The sequence below is a fragment of the Pseudopipra pipra genome, chromosome 4, assembly GCF_036250125.1.
Source record: "Pseudopipra pipra isolate bDixPip1 chromosome 4, bDixPip1.hap1, whole genome shotgun sequence".
NCBI lineage: Eukaryota > Metazoa > Chordata > Aves > Passeriformes > Pipridae > Pseudopipra > Pseudopipra pipra.
In genome coordinates this window covers 26,753,197-26,768,832 of record NC_087552.1, presented here as the reverse complement: position 1 = coordinate 26,768,832, position 15,636 = coordinate 26,753,197, and the positions used below count along the sequence as shown (strand labels likewise).

General features: G+C 36.5%; 1 protein-coding gene across 3 annotated transcripts in view; it reads left to right on the top strand.

Annotated features, from left to right (window-relative positions):
- Positions 1-15,138, top strand: part of TBCK (TBC1 domain containing kinase) — a 98,474-nt gene extending 83,336 nt beyond the window's left edge. For all 3 annotated transcript variants that reach the window (XM_064652056.1, XM_064652054.1, XM_064652055.1), the window contains 2 exons: positions 2,646-2,805; positions 14,494-15,138. In XM_064652056.1, the coding sequence (XP_064508126.1) occupies positions 2,646-2,805; positions 14,494-14,604 (271 nt within the window). In that variant the 3' untranslated portion in view covers positions 14,605-15,138. The remainder of the gene's footprint in view (positions 1-2,645; positions 2,806-14,493) is intronic.
- Positions 15,139-15,636: the final 498 nt, after the last annotated feature.

Genomic DNA, 15,636 nt, shown 5'->3' with positions numbered 1-15,636 from the left:
GGAACTGTTCAAAAAAGTGTGGATGTGGCACTTGGAGACATGGTTTAATGGTGAACATGACGGTGCTGGGTTAACAGTTGGACTTGGTGATCTTAGAGGTCTTTTCTAACCTTAACTGTTCTATGATTCTATGAGTTTTAGTCCCCCTTTCACTTTGAGAAAAGAAGATAATTCCTTTTGCGAGTGTCTGGCTTATTCTTAAAGGTCTCCAATGATAGAGATTCAACAGGCTCCCAACATCTTTACCAAGAGAGAAGATCTTCTGGTGTCTAACAAATGCTAGTAACATATCGTATGTGTATTGTAAGAGTGTAATTTCTAGACAATGAAGTGAATGATAGATCAAGGCCAGTATTTGGGCTAAAATATGTAGTAAAAAATTTAAATAATGTTTAAACCTAATTTTTTCATCTAGTTTGTTAAAACGCCACCCTGTAGAGTGGAAGTCTCCATTAGCTTGAATAGTGCACTGTAATGACTACTGCTGCTGTTTCAGTCTGCTTGAGGTTTATGGTAGACTAAAATGTCCTGTCCTTTAAATAATGGGTGGACTGAAATCCTAATACCCATCTGGTATTAGGAGGTAGGAAATGTCATTATTAAAAAGGCAGCCTGGTAGGTAGTAGAATTACCCTTGAGTTAATTGGTTTGTATGTCCGCTGAAGAAGAAAATATATGATATGTAGAAAGCTATTAAACTGTCAGCAGTTATGAATATGTGTGGGAAACCATAGGAATACTGTGTTCAGTGTCCTGTTCATTCTCACAGTAAGGAAACAGTCTTTGTGTTTGTCACAAAATTTCAACAAACTGTACAATAGGATCAGGCAGTCTGTATGTTACTGTGGCATGTGTTTTAAAATTTAATAGACCACTGTGAGATGATTCAAAAATATGATCATTTCTTAAGTTTGTTTTTAGGTTTTTTCATCATCTATGCTTGTCATGCTAAACCTCACTCTCACTTTGTTCTCTGAGTGATTTGAAAAAGGGATGAGAGGACTTCCAACAAGTATCAAACATGCTTTGTATTTCATAATAGGATGCTTTTGAAAGCTAAGGAATTTTTTTGTAATGAATCTCATGTTGCAAGGCCATGAGCTACTAGCCCTCTTTCCCAATAAACAGCTTTGTAACAGAAGACTTTCTAATGAAAAGGTTTTATACACAAAGCACTGTTTCAGTTGGCTAGCAATTCCTCTAAGGCTTATTTCATTTAGCATGTTAGCAGATATATTGGCAGCCTTCCATTCATGTTTTGAAAGTTATACCTGCGTACTTACGGTCTCTCAGTCTGTAGCACAAAATCTTGGCCTTTTTATTAACTGTCTTAGTAATCAGGACTTCTTAAAAATATTAGGTCAAGGTTCTCTGAGCAGTTAAGTATACTCAGTGGTGTAAGTGTAAGCAATTAAATTTGACCAAAGCCATTTTCTGTCTAAATGATGATCATTTCAGAACCTGGTCAGTAGCAGTGAGAGTTACGTGGTTATAAATGGGGTTGGCACAGATGAGGGAAGGAGGGATATAATTTTCCCATTCAAAATAGAAATAAACTGACAACATTAATGAATGATATGTGATCATCTTTTGTTCTTTCAAACGTTTTTAAATAGCCATATAACAATGATGATCATAAAACTGAAACTGTTACATAAATCACAAAAAATTAATGCTAATATTAAGCGAAATGAATTAAATCTTTCCTCCATTTAAGACAGCTTCTTTATTTAATAGATTCTGAGATTTAATTATAAATTTAACTAACTTTCTGCAAGTACAGTAATAGAGTGACTAATCTAGAGATTTGACATTGTGTATATTTTTGCAGAACTTTGCTTTTTTTCATCTCTTCAAAGCTGTTCTTGCTTATAGATGGGAAAGGAAAGTGTTCCAGGCATGTGTGTACAGTCTAGGAAAGTAATTCAGAGTTTTGTCAAGGTCATGGTGTATTCTCAAATTCATAAAGAGCTAGGTAGTAGCGATCCAACTTAATTTTTATTTAAGAGATTTTCACATTCAATATTTGCTTATAAAATTTCATTGAATGTTCATCCTCTGAAAGTGAAGGACAGCTAGCTGTGTCTCAGAGTTGTTTGCTTTTCAATATTGCTGTTAGTGGGACTGCAGATAATATACATGGTGCTCATTGTCTAGGAATCTGAGGGCATGTACATTGGAATTTCAATTTGGATCAAAATTGTAGAGGCCTTGGGAGGGTTGACAGGAGTTTTGAGGATGTTTCTCAATAATCCCTGTTTAGCTTTAGTTCTTATTGTAAGTACTTCATTCCTTTTGCATAAAATTCCTCTAGAAGAGGTGCTCCAGCTGCTTATTGGTATTTGGCTCTTATTATCAGACTAGAGCTGATTAGAAGTAAAATCCACAAAATTACATATACCATAGATATTGGTTCTTTAGCACCAAGTGTTTCATTTAGCAGATCATTTTCTGTAGTGCTGTGTCATATGTAGTGTCAGAAGTTTTTTCCTTCATATGAGTAAATAGCAAATATGGTTTGTCAAAATATACTATCACAAAAGGCCAACATTGCTGTATTGTGACAGCCAGGATGAAGAGCAGGTTCATCCTACACCTGTGCAGATTTCTCTGCCTTTCAGATCTCCTTAACTGATCCTTCTTAGCTTTAACCGTGGCCATATTTCTGGAAGCATCAATGTCCCATTTGCATCAGCATTTACTGCAGAAGGGGATCTCGTCCAGTGCCCAGCAACTGCAACGCTCCAGAGCTTTAAAGGAAGAGTCGTGGTGATTGTAGGAAATGCAGTGAAGAACACAGCCACCGTAAGTATTTTGTAATAACATGTATTTTTGTACTTAGAGATACATTAGTGGCATGGATACAGACAGTAGTAAATAAATGCTAGAATCTGGAAAATTTAGATTAGTAATTATGGGTATGATGACAGGATTTGGGGTAATGTTTTTCTTGTTCATTTCTGCTTCTAGACAGACATTTCAAGTGGTCAACATCTGAGAAGGTTCATGTTTTGAAATTAAATTATTTAACATTACCCTCTTCAGCTTTAAAATCTCTATTTTTTGTCATGTTAGAGAAGTGACATCAGCACTTCTAATGTGCATCAGTAAGACCTGGTTTTCAAAAGTGACTTACATTTACTTTCTGTGGTGTTAGGAAGCACATACAAGGTAAGTTGGATGGGAACAGATACCTTATGAAGTACAAAGGAAATAAGATATAATTCATATTGCTACTAGTAAGAAACAACATGTTGCTGAGTTTTTGAAAATCATTTGTTCATGCAGTTATGATCAGTGAAGAGGAGAATGGTTCTTACTGGTAACTTTTGTATGATATTTCTAGTGTCAGTGCCTTTAGAATATTCAGATTTGCCTATTCTTTTCTATAATTAAATATTTGATGGTGTTGAGTACCACCAGAATAAGAAGTATGTAAGTATTTCTCTTCTTTAAGACACTCTCTTAATTAGGGTATGCCTTTAGTTCACCAGTTTCTTAAGCCTATTTACTCAAAGGACATGACCTGTAACCGATATGGCAAGAAGGGCTGTGGATCATTAAAAGATCTTCACGTCAGGAACAGCAGAAGCATCGGCACAACACGTGGTGGTGTTTATTATTCATATAGGAAGTTGTAGTGTGAGAAATTCCTTTCATTAACCTGGATTTTATCATTTAGAAAATTAACTTGTGATATGTATCAGGTTTTTTAAATAGTAGCAGAGATGGCATAAAAGAGACTGTGCAGCATATCTGAAATAGTTTCAGTTAGTGAGTATCTAGGTTTATGTGTGAGATCTGGGTAAGTTCATGATAAATATTTCAACATGAAATGAGTTAACTTGAATAATAACAATTCCTCACGAAATGCTGAATGCACAAATCCCTCCCTCAAAGGGACAAATGCAAAATGCATAAAATGCTAAGAGCAAAATGGAGGTTATTTAAATGATGCTTTACATGTTTGATGGTGAATTATGCAGCTGCTTTGAACAATTACATTTTAAATCACCAAAGATCTTAGTTTATCTCAGTAAGAGCCTATCCATTCACTAACCTCCTAAGGAATAGGAACAGGAAAAAGGAAGTGCTTTGGTGTTCGCTAAGGAGTGCCTTTATGGGATGTATTCCACATACTACCAACTCATTTTCTGCAAGTTCTGGAGGAACTAAAACAGATTGAAGAAACTACCTGTATCAAATTTCCGAGTACGGAAAGGAGAGAGGCGTTACAGTGCAGGCTCTCAGTTCCACCATAGCCATGAAGATACCATTTTCTTCTGAGTGACACCTCTGATGCAAACTTAGGTATTTTGTTAAATGTTTCATTAAATGAAAATCAAATGTTTCCTTTGCTGTGCAGCTAAACAAAACTTGCTTAGCAAGTGCAAGTACTTCAGTCATGTGAGAGGTGCTGTCTTATCCTCTAAACCCAGATTTTCTGTAACTGAGACAATATTGACCCAGAATTGTCAACATTATAGCTTTTCATAAAGAAGTGCTACTTTGTCTTTTGATTTGCTTTTAGAGTTCTTGAAAGCCTAACTAAAGAGCGTAGAGCTTTAAATAGCAACAAAATACTGGATTGACCAGTTTGCCCACAAACTAATTGAATACTTAAGCCTAAATACTGGTGGGGACTCACCACCTCTGTCACACTCTCAAAGTGCATATAAAACCAGCCTCAATTTGACTGTGTTGGTAAAACTTAGAACTTCTTTTTTTCATGGATAATTTTTAAGGCCAGTTTCAGTTTTACTCTGCATGGTTGCATAGAACTGTCTACCACTATTCATGCCAAAACTATGTAGCTTTGAGGTTTGACAATTACTTTTTAACTTTTACTAAGTCAAACAATCACAGGAAAAATTTTAAAAGTGAATGCATGGACACAAAACCAACTTTTGTCCATGTTATAAGATGCTCAACTTAAAATGTACTTTTTCTAAACAGAGTCATGTATTTCCACATGAAATGCATCCAGATGACCCACAAATAGAACCCTGCATCATAAAGGGGAATTTTTCAGAAGTGTTCACTGAAAGATACACCACTAAAAATATGGAGATTGGCACTGTTATACATTTGGTTTAAATTTATACAGGACTTAGAGGTAGGGGTAAGAGTGAAAAAACACTGATTTATTTATTTATTTATGTGACTGTTTGTAATTAGAAGGTTGAATCTTTCAATTGCACTTCATACTAGTAGCCTACTTGGCATCACTTAAAAATAATTTAAAAAGCAAACTTGAGTATACTGAACAGACCTGTAGAAAATAACTTTTTGCACTTCATTTCTGTTTCTGTCTTTCGTATTTGATTCGGAGCCAGATGATAAAACATTTAAATTGGAAAGCAAATGCTGTCTAGAATTTGAGAGGTGAGGGAAAACTGAAAACTTCACCACAGCGCTGTTCCAGCAGGAGGCAAAGGAAACCAGCACTGTCACATACTGGCTCTGGCTCTGACAGCTCTAGTTCTAGTTGAACACTTCCTTAGGAAGGAATTAAAACAGGGTAATCCTGCATGTAAAGTCATTTGATTTACTAACACTAAAAGTTAAATTAATAGATTGGCTGATGTATAAGAGCCTTAGTGAATGTGCCATTAGCAGCATAAAGGTACTGTAAAAGAGATATAGTGTGGTGGTGCTTAGTTTGCACTTCTCTGGAGAATATTCCGTCCTTTAGGCTGGTTCTCACTTTATGCCAGTCTTTCTTCTCCTAGGAGTTACTGGGCACTTGTTAATAGAGCAGATATTTTTTGTCTCTGAAAACAGCAGGAAACCTCCACATAAAAGGCATTATGCTGGAGTTCATCAACCAGATTCTATTTTGAAATTTAACTTTTAAATACGTTAAGTGGCAGCATCTCTTAAGTGAATTAAATTGCCATTTCCCACATCCATAGATAGATAAGTACATTGTAAATTCCATTATGGGCAAGGGGTCATTACGGTTGGGAATGTAATAGTTAAACAGGCAATGAGTGCTCAGCTGTAGCTTCTGTTTTTGGTGTATGATGAATAACATCTGATTTTTTTCACTTTCAAAGTCAGAGATACAGCAAGTAAAAAGGTGGATTATAGTTATGCATATGTAGGACAGAGATTGGTTTGGGTCTTTTTTTTGGAAGGGTGACATTTCTTCATCTTCCCTCCCTCAGGCAACTTTGAGGTGCTAAGCCATTATCTGTTTCCATTTCAAACTTTTGTCTGTATAACTGCAATTTTGACTGAATTTAGAATAGGAGGAATACCTTATTGATACTAAATCATTCTCCAGCAACTCAATTTTGACAGTGACACACTTCTGCTTGTGTAATGTGGTTGTTTCATGTGTTTCCCTGGTGGTTTAATGTATGTGTATTATTGTCTGTTAAATGCTATAACAGAATAAAATATACAGGACACTTTAATTTGCCTAATAATGTGCCTAAAAACTCATTTATTTTTTTTTCCTTGGAAAAAGATAGTTAGATAAGCTGTAAGTCAAAGCTTAAAAAATGTGTCTTTATAGCTGGGGAATAAATTTTCAATTGTAACTTCTAATTGCTACATTGATTATTTTTTATCTAGATAAGTTATGCTGCTATAAATATATTGTCTAGACAGTTTCTACAAATTACTGAAACAAAGTAGTTATTCTCATTGCACGAATTATCTCCAAAGCAAAGACAAGAAGTCCTGAGTTTCCATGAGATCTTTCTGACCCTTTTCAAGGCAAGAGGGAGAGGGTCAAGTTTAAGATTCTTTTTGTATAACATATTCCTGGCCTGAAAAAAAAGAAAAAAAATATTTTTTTATATATGAAAGTAACATTTTCTCCCAGCACACTATCAAAAATGCATTTCTTATATGAAGACTGAGACACATATGTTAAAGTGTCTGGTTACCACTAAATTTGTGTGATTTTGTTGTCATCTTCCTCAGAGCTTTTAAAAAACCCTTGCCAGAGAAGCAAGTCCTTGCATGCTGAAGCTGTGTCCTGTTAGAAGCCTGTCTTAAAACTACAAATGAATGCCTATGAAACTTCATAGGGTGATCTGAAGATTAGGTGTTGCATAGAATACTAAAAGATGGGTGGATTTTTGCCTTGTAAAGACAGACGTATTTAGTTGAAAGGGCCTAATGAAACTTCTAAAGTGAAAGTAAATAGAAATTAGACAATAAGCTTTTTGAGATGTTTCCACCATGCATCTTTTAGATTCTGTGTTTCCTTGCAAATAGTCTCTGAAGAAAAGTGATTGAACAATTGGAATGAAAACTGAAGATACTTTCTCTTTGCAGGGATGGAGGGGCTCCTTATGATTACTAGAATGGCTCTTTTTCGTGTTTGTTTTGTTAAGGCCCCATCCTCCCATCTCTATTCAGACTCACAGCTTTCTGGAATCATCAGGTGCCTCTTTGTTGCCTTTAAAGAGGAAGGGATAAAGCTTGTATTTTGAAAAGTTTGAATAGATTCACTAGTTAGCAACTATCCTGCTGGTTGTAACCCTACCCAATACATGGTTAAGTCTTCATTATTTTATTCTGTAAATGTAGCCCTTTTTATTATTGTAACATGCATAATGTATGCATGTTTCCCTTCTTCAACAGAAAGCAGGCCAGCTGCTGTTGCCAGTACATGCTCTTCACACAGCCCAAGAAAGACACTTGGGCTGCCAGCCAGGAGTTGTGTTATGCTGTTGTAATTCTGCCCCTGACTGTGGCTTTGGTTAGTTTGCATTGGATGCCTCAGATACAGCAGCAATGACCTAAATATTCCACTTTTCCAGATAGGTATGGGAGAGGAAAGGGGGAAAGTGAAAGAATGAGGTTCAGGAATAGAACTTGAGTGTTTCTTTTTCTCCTCTGAAGTAGGTGACAAGGAAAACAGGCTAATTCTAAAACTCAAAATAGGTTCTCTTTTTTATTTTTTAATGAGACCAGTGGTAACAGTCATTGGAAATTTTAGTTCTTCATTTGATGTAGGTGCTTTTTGGCCTGTGTACCTTACTGCATAGAGGTTTGCATGTTTCTGAGATCAGGAATCATGGAGTCCTCTATTTTACCTATCAAAATATGTCTGAGAGATGCTGGCAGGCAGGATCTCAGCTCTTCTCAATCATCTGGGAAATCTCTAAGGACAGGAAAGATGGGAGAGTGGTGAACCTGAATCTTGGATTGGTGCCATCAGGCTCCAGAGTTCCTCCAGACATCTGTCTTGGCTGTGGTCATGCTGTCTTTGTGGACTGCACCTCTGGAAGAGTACTCTTGTCCTTGCTTGAGCTTGCATGAATTAGGTTGTATACATATCACTCAGGACTACTACATAATAACCTCGAATGATCACTTTCTGGGGCTGTTTGCCGGCTCTTAAAACAGTGGTTTATATTTCCTGGTATTCTAATCCAAGGAATCTTAAATGCTGATAACTGGAAGAGAGATGGCAGTGACATACAAACGTGTGTTATAGGTCTAGGAAACTGGCGTAAGGATATGCCAGCTAGAATGCTATTGGTGAATTTGGCAATTCCAATATCCATACTGCTGCTTCCATATCCATACAGTCTGGAGCAATGTTGTTCTGCTTTTCTCTAAACTGTATCTGAATCAGCTTTTCAAAAGGACAGACAGACTGACTGACTGCTTCAGGAGGGATTGCATCCATTTCATGGGAGGCCCAAAGACTTTTGTGCTAGAGTTTAAGAAGAAACTGGACAAAACTTGCAGTTTGGGTAGTGTTAGAAAAAAGTATTGCAGATCACAAAGAAATGCCTTTCAAGTATTTCTTTGAACAATTTTCAAGATCTATGGCAATCTTTAGACTTGGGGGAGGAGGCTGAATCTTTCAGAAAGACTCATGCTTTTTTTTATATATTCAAGCCAGCTGTTACGCATCTTTTCGAAATTACATTTTGCTGTTCACTAACAACTTTTTTATTTTCTGTTGAGTCAAAAATAAAATAGTTTGCTTTCTGCATTTTTTATTGTACAATCCATTAAACTGTGTTGTGTGCACTGCATATATGTTGTCAGTATGAATTAGCTGTGTTACGAAATCTCTACAAAATCTCTGCAACTGAGTTTTAATTTTCAAGTGCTTACTTCCACCCGGGTATTTTTTAATGTTTTCTGTAATTTCTAGGTGAAAAATTTAAAGTGCAGGTGTTTAAAATTTATTACTTGAAGAAATTTGAGTGTTTACTCTCACTTTCATTCTCAGTACAACTTAATCTGAAACCAGCTATTAAATATCTGTTTGTGTAGGCTTATTTTCAAATCTTTGCATGTAAGTGCTCTGAGTTACTGCTGTGTTTTTGTACTGGTGGAATGGAAAGTGTTCCCCTTTGGCCAGTCTACATGTAGAGAATTTTCCCTTGATCTTGTTAGAGCAGGAGGTTCTATGCTCCTTTCCCCCCACCCCCACTGTAGTATGTGTTTGCACCAAGTTGTCCTTTCTGTGGGTTTTTTACTTCCAGTTTATGGTAATACTGTAACCAATAACTAGGCACTGTTTTGTTGATACAGGAGGCTTTAGGTTCCTATCTTTGCCATAGTGTCAAAGTGTCACTTCATTTATCTGGAACCCTTTAATATCAGAAGTAGCTGATTAAAAATAATCTTGCGTGCTGGGTCTGCTTTGTGGCATATGGAGAGTGCTGTTTAAAAAGCTCTAGACTGATCACTTTGACGGGGCTGTTCTTTCAGAGAAGTGAAGGTGAACTCTTGACTGAAATCACAAAGCAAATAGACTGCAGTCCCAGACGGGTTTGTGTAACATGACTTTACAAGTGAAAAACTATAAATAACCTTGTGGCAATGGATGAATACTACAAAATTTAGTTGATATTTCTCCTCTAACTTCTCAAGTATCTCTTTTTCTTCTGACTCTTTCAGAGGATGCTGTTAATATTTATGCCCCGGTAACATTAGTCACAGCAGTCTTTTTTGGTATTCTGGTGCAGTATGTTACTCCTCCTTCCCTCCCAGCATGCCCTTTAATTACAGCCTGTCACAAGAATGTCTGTGAAAGTGAATAATGTGTACATAGCAACCCTCATGGCTAGCCTGAAGGGTGCTGGGAACAGGGCTGCTCAAGCTGTTGTGTTATTAGACTCTCTGCTGTAGACGGTGTAAAAATGTGACATGCCTGGCATAATACATTCAGCACACTTGAAAGCTGTTATTTTACTGCTTGGAACAGGGTAGAAGAAACATTTTGATAAATGTGCCAGTGTGAAGACTATTAAGGTTTTTGATGGTACTTAAAGGAGCAGTCCTGTTATGCTGTTTGTATTGAGAGCATCACCAATGCAGGGTAAAATGTTTAATATTTGCCCAAATTTTGATATAATTTGCTGTGATCTTGTGTGTCTTTGAAAGCCTGAATTCTTGTATCTGCATGAAGAGTCTTAACTGACTGCTTTCAAATGCAAATTACAATTTTCTGGCTCAGTTATGCTCACCGAGAAGGGTGTTTTACGTGGAATTGATTGATGCATTACTTTATAGAGGAATAGTGTTTCCATAGTCTTCACCAAAGACATCACATAGTAGTCATTAAACAAGCTACTCATATATTCATCCTTTAATATATAGTATTTGCTGTGAAAGTAGCAAGAGAAAATTCAATTTAAACTCTAGATGCCACCAGTGAAAACATGGTAACTGAGTTTGGGAAGTGCATTTTGAGGAAAGGCCACCTGAGGCAGAAAGAAAAAAGTTAAAGTCTTGTGGCATCCCCTTAATCCTCTACCTCAGATAGGCAAAACTCCATTTCCCCATGTAGTATTGTTGTCTAAATGAAAACAGAAGCATCAGAGAGGAATGTGATCCATTGGTGGTATGGGGAAGCTGATATATCCCAAAAGTTACGTCAACACAAACATTTGATAAATTTAAGAAAGCGTAATCGTCTTATAAATGACAGCTTATTTCTATTTATAGAAATATACATTTGTATAATGGAAATTTAATTGTGAATTTAATTATGCACTACTTTTATGTTTCAGTAAATCTCTCTTTAAAATGTAGGTGGTTTACAGGTCACTAAGGATGATGTAACCCATTTGCTTATCTCTTCACCATTTTATCTTCTGTCTTAACAGAGCAACTCTGTAAATTAGGTTATTTAGTGGACTACAAATTACATATCCGGGTGCCTGTTAGTAAACTTCTAGTTGACACTTTATGACAGCATTCATAAAGGAAATAGAGCCCACACATGCAGTCCAAGATTGTAGTTTCTGCTGTAGAAAATCTGTGGCATTCATTCAGAAGAGGACTTTGGGCTTTTTTTGACACATGACTGATTTATTTTTTTTTTCCAACTTTTTAGGAAACAATTTTTTTTATCTTCCTTCATTCCTTGGATTCAAGCTACTGATATTTGACATAAATTAAGGTCAAATTAGGGAGGCAATGTATGCAGCTATTTCAAATAGTCCTCCTCTCATGTCCCTCCATCAGTGCACATGCCAGAAATAACATTTCCATGTGTTTTGAAAATACTAGCTTCATAGAGTATATTTTGGCATGGAAGGATACCAGGTGGTGTTGGAACATTTCAGAAACATGGGGAACAAGTTCCTGTACTGATCTGTGGCAGACGGGCTCCTCTGTCTGGGAGAGGAAGGCACAAACATGTACTGAGGAACAGAACTATAAAAAGTCAAAGCTTTCATAAGGAAGACTACAATGGTAGTAAGAGTCCACTTCCAAATTTACTCATTGCCAAAAGTTATTACTTCTACTTTCAGTGACACAATGTGGGAGGGCAGAAGGTAAAACTAGGAATGTCTTTAATTGGATCAAATCCTACTACTGTGTGAGTTAAACCCAGACTCTTCTTTGCAGTGCATGGACAGATGTGTGTGCAAAGCTCTTGGAGGCTGATATTTTCTCAACTTATGTCAATGTGTATGCCTCCAGGCACCCAACTTGCAGCTAATTCCCACAGTAGTGAGATGCCAATAGTAGTACGTTTCCTGCTCAGTGGATTTTCCCTGACTGGATTTTCAGATGCAATATTCCTAACTATATTTGCAACCTTTCTCACTGAAACCAGGTAGACAACAGCAAACAGTTCTGTGACAACTTAACAAAAAAATAAACAGGCAGTTCATCTTGTGGTATATCAACCACAGATTTTCCAGTGCTTGCTTCTCAGAGGCCCTGAAAGAAGCAAGAAATTCCACACCATAAGGTTTAAAAGTAACCTCTGTCATATGCAGTGAAGAAAATTTATCTCCATACCTTGTTACTAAAGCAGTTCTAAAATACAGTGAGACACAGGCCTTAATGCTCAAACCCTAAGTACAAAGCACTTGTTTGCATATTTTCTTCTAGGACTACATTGAATGGTAGTTATATTATGGATAGGGCATCCAAACATTTGGAGCAGAGTTTACAGTTTATTATCAGCAGTTTATAATTATCAGTAGTCAGAGTGGAACCTCTCTGTTGACACATGGGACATTGTACTCAGGAAATAACGTGCTGCTTCCTTTCAGCCAGAATGCTTGTTGCCATTTTTCATTTCTGCCAGCTGTTGGTGTCCAAGACAGAGCACTATCCATTAGTCACAAGTGGAGAGCACTGTGAGGTGATAGATATGTACACATGAAGTAAAGATATCTGATAGTATTTCACTGGGAATATAAACTATTTTTGTAGTTCGTGGTATGCACAGCTGAGCGCTATTTTTGACAAAGAGAATTATCTTTGTCTCTGTTTTACTGTACACCACATCTTTGGACTGTGATTATAGCAAGAGGTATTTGCACTCTCCAAGTGATATCTCTGTGTATATTTACACCATCTGTGCAGCCAAGAACCTCTCTAAAAGTATGGCATTTACTTTGCTCGTGAAAACTGGCATCCACACATGGTTTAACTTCATTACTACTTAGTTTTGATTGTTTGATCATGGGGATTTTTTTAATTTGTTTTTTTGAATCCAGTACTGAGTGACCCAAAGTAATGAAGGAGAGATGACAGATTGATTCTTTTGGTCTTCCTTAGGCAAGTACCTGAAACAAACATAACAGCCAAAATGTCTACTGTGACCTATTACTCTGCTGCAGTAAGTCCTCAGTGGTTACAGTTGCTCTCTCCCTGGTTAAATGCATCCTAAACAGAGAGAAAGGAATGCAGTAGCTACATTAGACATATAAGTGGACAGAAATAAGTTCCTTGCATATATAAAATATCTTCAGTGTGAAGCAAAAGTTTTGGCTAGGAAAGGTTAAAACTTTGTTATTATGAACTCTTACTTCTTAAAGAGATTATTCCAGGACTTGTACTGGATCAGGTAGTCATGTAGTACGTCTTGTTCTGCCTCAATATATGTTACACTGTAACAGGTAATTAGGAGGAATGTAAACAAAAAAAGAAATCCCATATACTAAATTTATTTGGGGTGCCTACAGCTGTTCTTGAGTTGATAATTTAGTTGTTCATAAAAAGTTAATTATTTGGACATCCCACTTGCAAATAGGTTCTCAAATAGCATCACGAATTATTTTAAAGAGTCAAAAATGGAATTACAAATGTTTACATAGCCCATTTGGAAGCACTCAGTGATTTTACAGGTGATACTAGTTTGCCAACCAAGTAAAAAGGAACAATCTCAAAGACTGGAAGGGCAGGACAGGCTCTCACAGCTTTTGCAAATTAAGTAAAACTATTAATTTCTCACTGATTAATCTATTTTGGTGACTTGCTTTTTAATACATTGTAGTCAGTATCTAGAAGGCAAGTTTGACGTGTAATAAAATATTGTTCCTTTGGGGTTTGATATTTTGATACATGATTTTGATATTTCTTATCATAATTGTTTTTATATACAAAATACTGTTTCTTCATCACTGTAGTCATGTTTCACAAAGTTACTACATGGAAACTGGCAAATGCTATGTTTGGTTTATGGAATGAACTAGTTGGGGAGAGAGGCTTCCAAAGGTGGGGGGATATGTGCTTGTACTGTTCAACATGTCTGTGGGCAGATTGGTGGGGACAGGGGAGAGTACATTGCTAGACCCCAAATTCATATCTGACATCCTGTGAAATCAAATTACATCAGCCAAGCTTGACAGGTAAGAAAATGACAATACCATCAAACTCTGATGCTTGTACACTTGGGAACCTACAGAAAACAGCTGAGAGTTAGATTAATGCAGGGAAAAATATCTGTTAGTTCATGCTTTGAGAGAGGTTCAGTGATTGCTCTGAGATTAAACAGTCCTGTTAGAATAAAGTAAAATCTTGCCTAAGCAGAGACAAATGAAGTTCAATGTTATTAGTGTGACACTTTATGACCACCAAATTCATCACAGCTGTTTCAACAGACAGGCCTGGGCTCCTGTGTTGGATTAGTTGTTGCAAAGAAAAGACTTCTAGGGGCTAATAATTTTTTAAATTTTTTTTAATTTGCCTTACTTAACGCAAAGTTATTTCAATTTAGGGACTATAATGTGCAGTGTGCTAATGATATATCTGTTTCAGTTTGCAGCTCATCTAGTGAAAAACAAATACCCAAGGGTCTGCATCCTAGATGGAGGAATCAATAAGATCAAGCCAACTGGTCTCCTCACTGTTCCTTCTCCGCAAATTTAAGTGACTGTAAACATTCAGGACAATCTGCCTGAATGGGAAAGTCTTACCATACAACATGGATATCCAGAACCTAAAGGGCATTATGGCATCTTCAGTATACAAGCTATCCTGATGATCAGAGCACAGGAGCTTTGCATTTATTCTTTAAAATAGAGCTTCAGTTGGAACAGAAGAAAACTGAACTGAAGCTTCAGGCTTTCCAAAAAACCTCTCTCAACACTGATGTAGTGCACAAGTGGTTGAGCAAGTCTGAACACAGAAGGAGTAACTCATCTGACACTTTGAATCCTGTATTTCTGCAGAACAATATAAACCAGCATTTGATGGCTCCAAGCTGCACTTAGGTTATTTGAAAAAGTATTTTACTGTGAGTATTGAAAGTAACAAGCTGAAACTGTACCCTGTGTGTATCCTGTGAAAAAGTGTGTTCTGTAATATTTTAAAGGAGTAATTTCTGTATCTTGTGACCTGCTTTATTTTTGAGAAAGCATTTTTTCATCTTGATTGGAAATAAAGATGTGTCCCAGATTGAAAGTCACTGTGTAAGAGCTGCTGCTGTGTCAATCCAAAATGTTTCAGGAGGTGAAAAAGTTCTACTCCTCTGTGGAGAATTTAACAATCTATTTCCATAAACACATCACATGCAACAATTTCTGAAACAATTATGCTAACCAGAAAGGTGGGTTTTTAACAATACTGTGTCTTAGGACTATAAATCATTTATTCTGCAAATAATAAATACTGTGTTTCCATTTTAAAAGCTCAAGCCTTAAAAATTAAATTGCAATTTTAATTTTCTAATGAAAACATTCTGGACTAAATGTTCTTGTAGGAATTGGAAGTGTGAAATTCTCTTTGATATCCTCTACTCTTTCAGCTAGTGGTGTCGATTTTGTTATTTTTTTTTAAGTTCTTAAACATGAACTTTTAAAACTGACAGATTGAGACAACAAACCTGTTCCTAAACTAAACTGGATGCTGTAGATGAGTGAAAGCAAGCTTCCACAAAAAGCATAAGATGACTCTGTAATA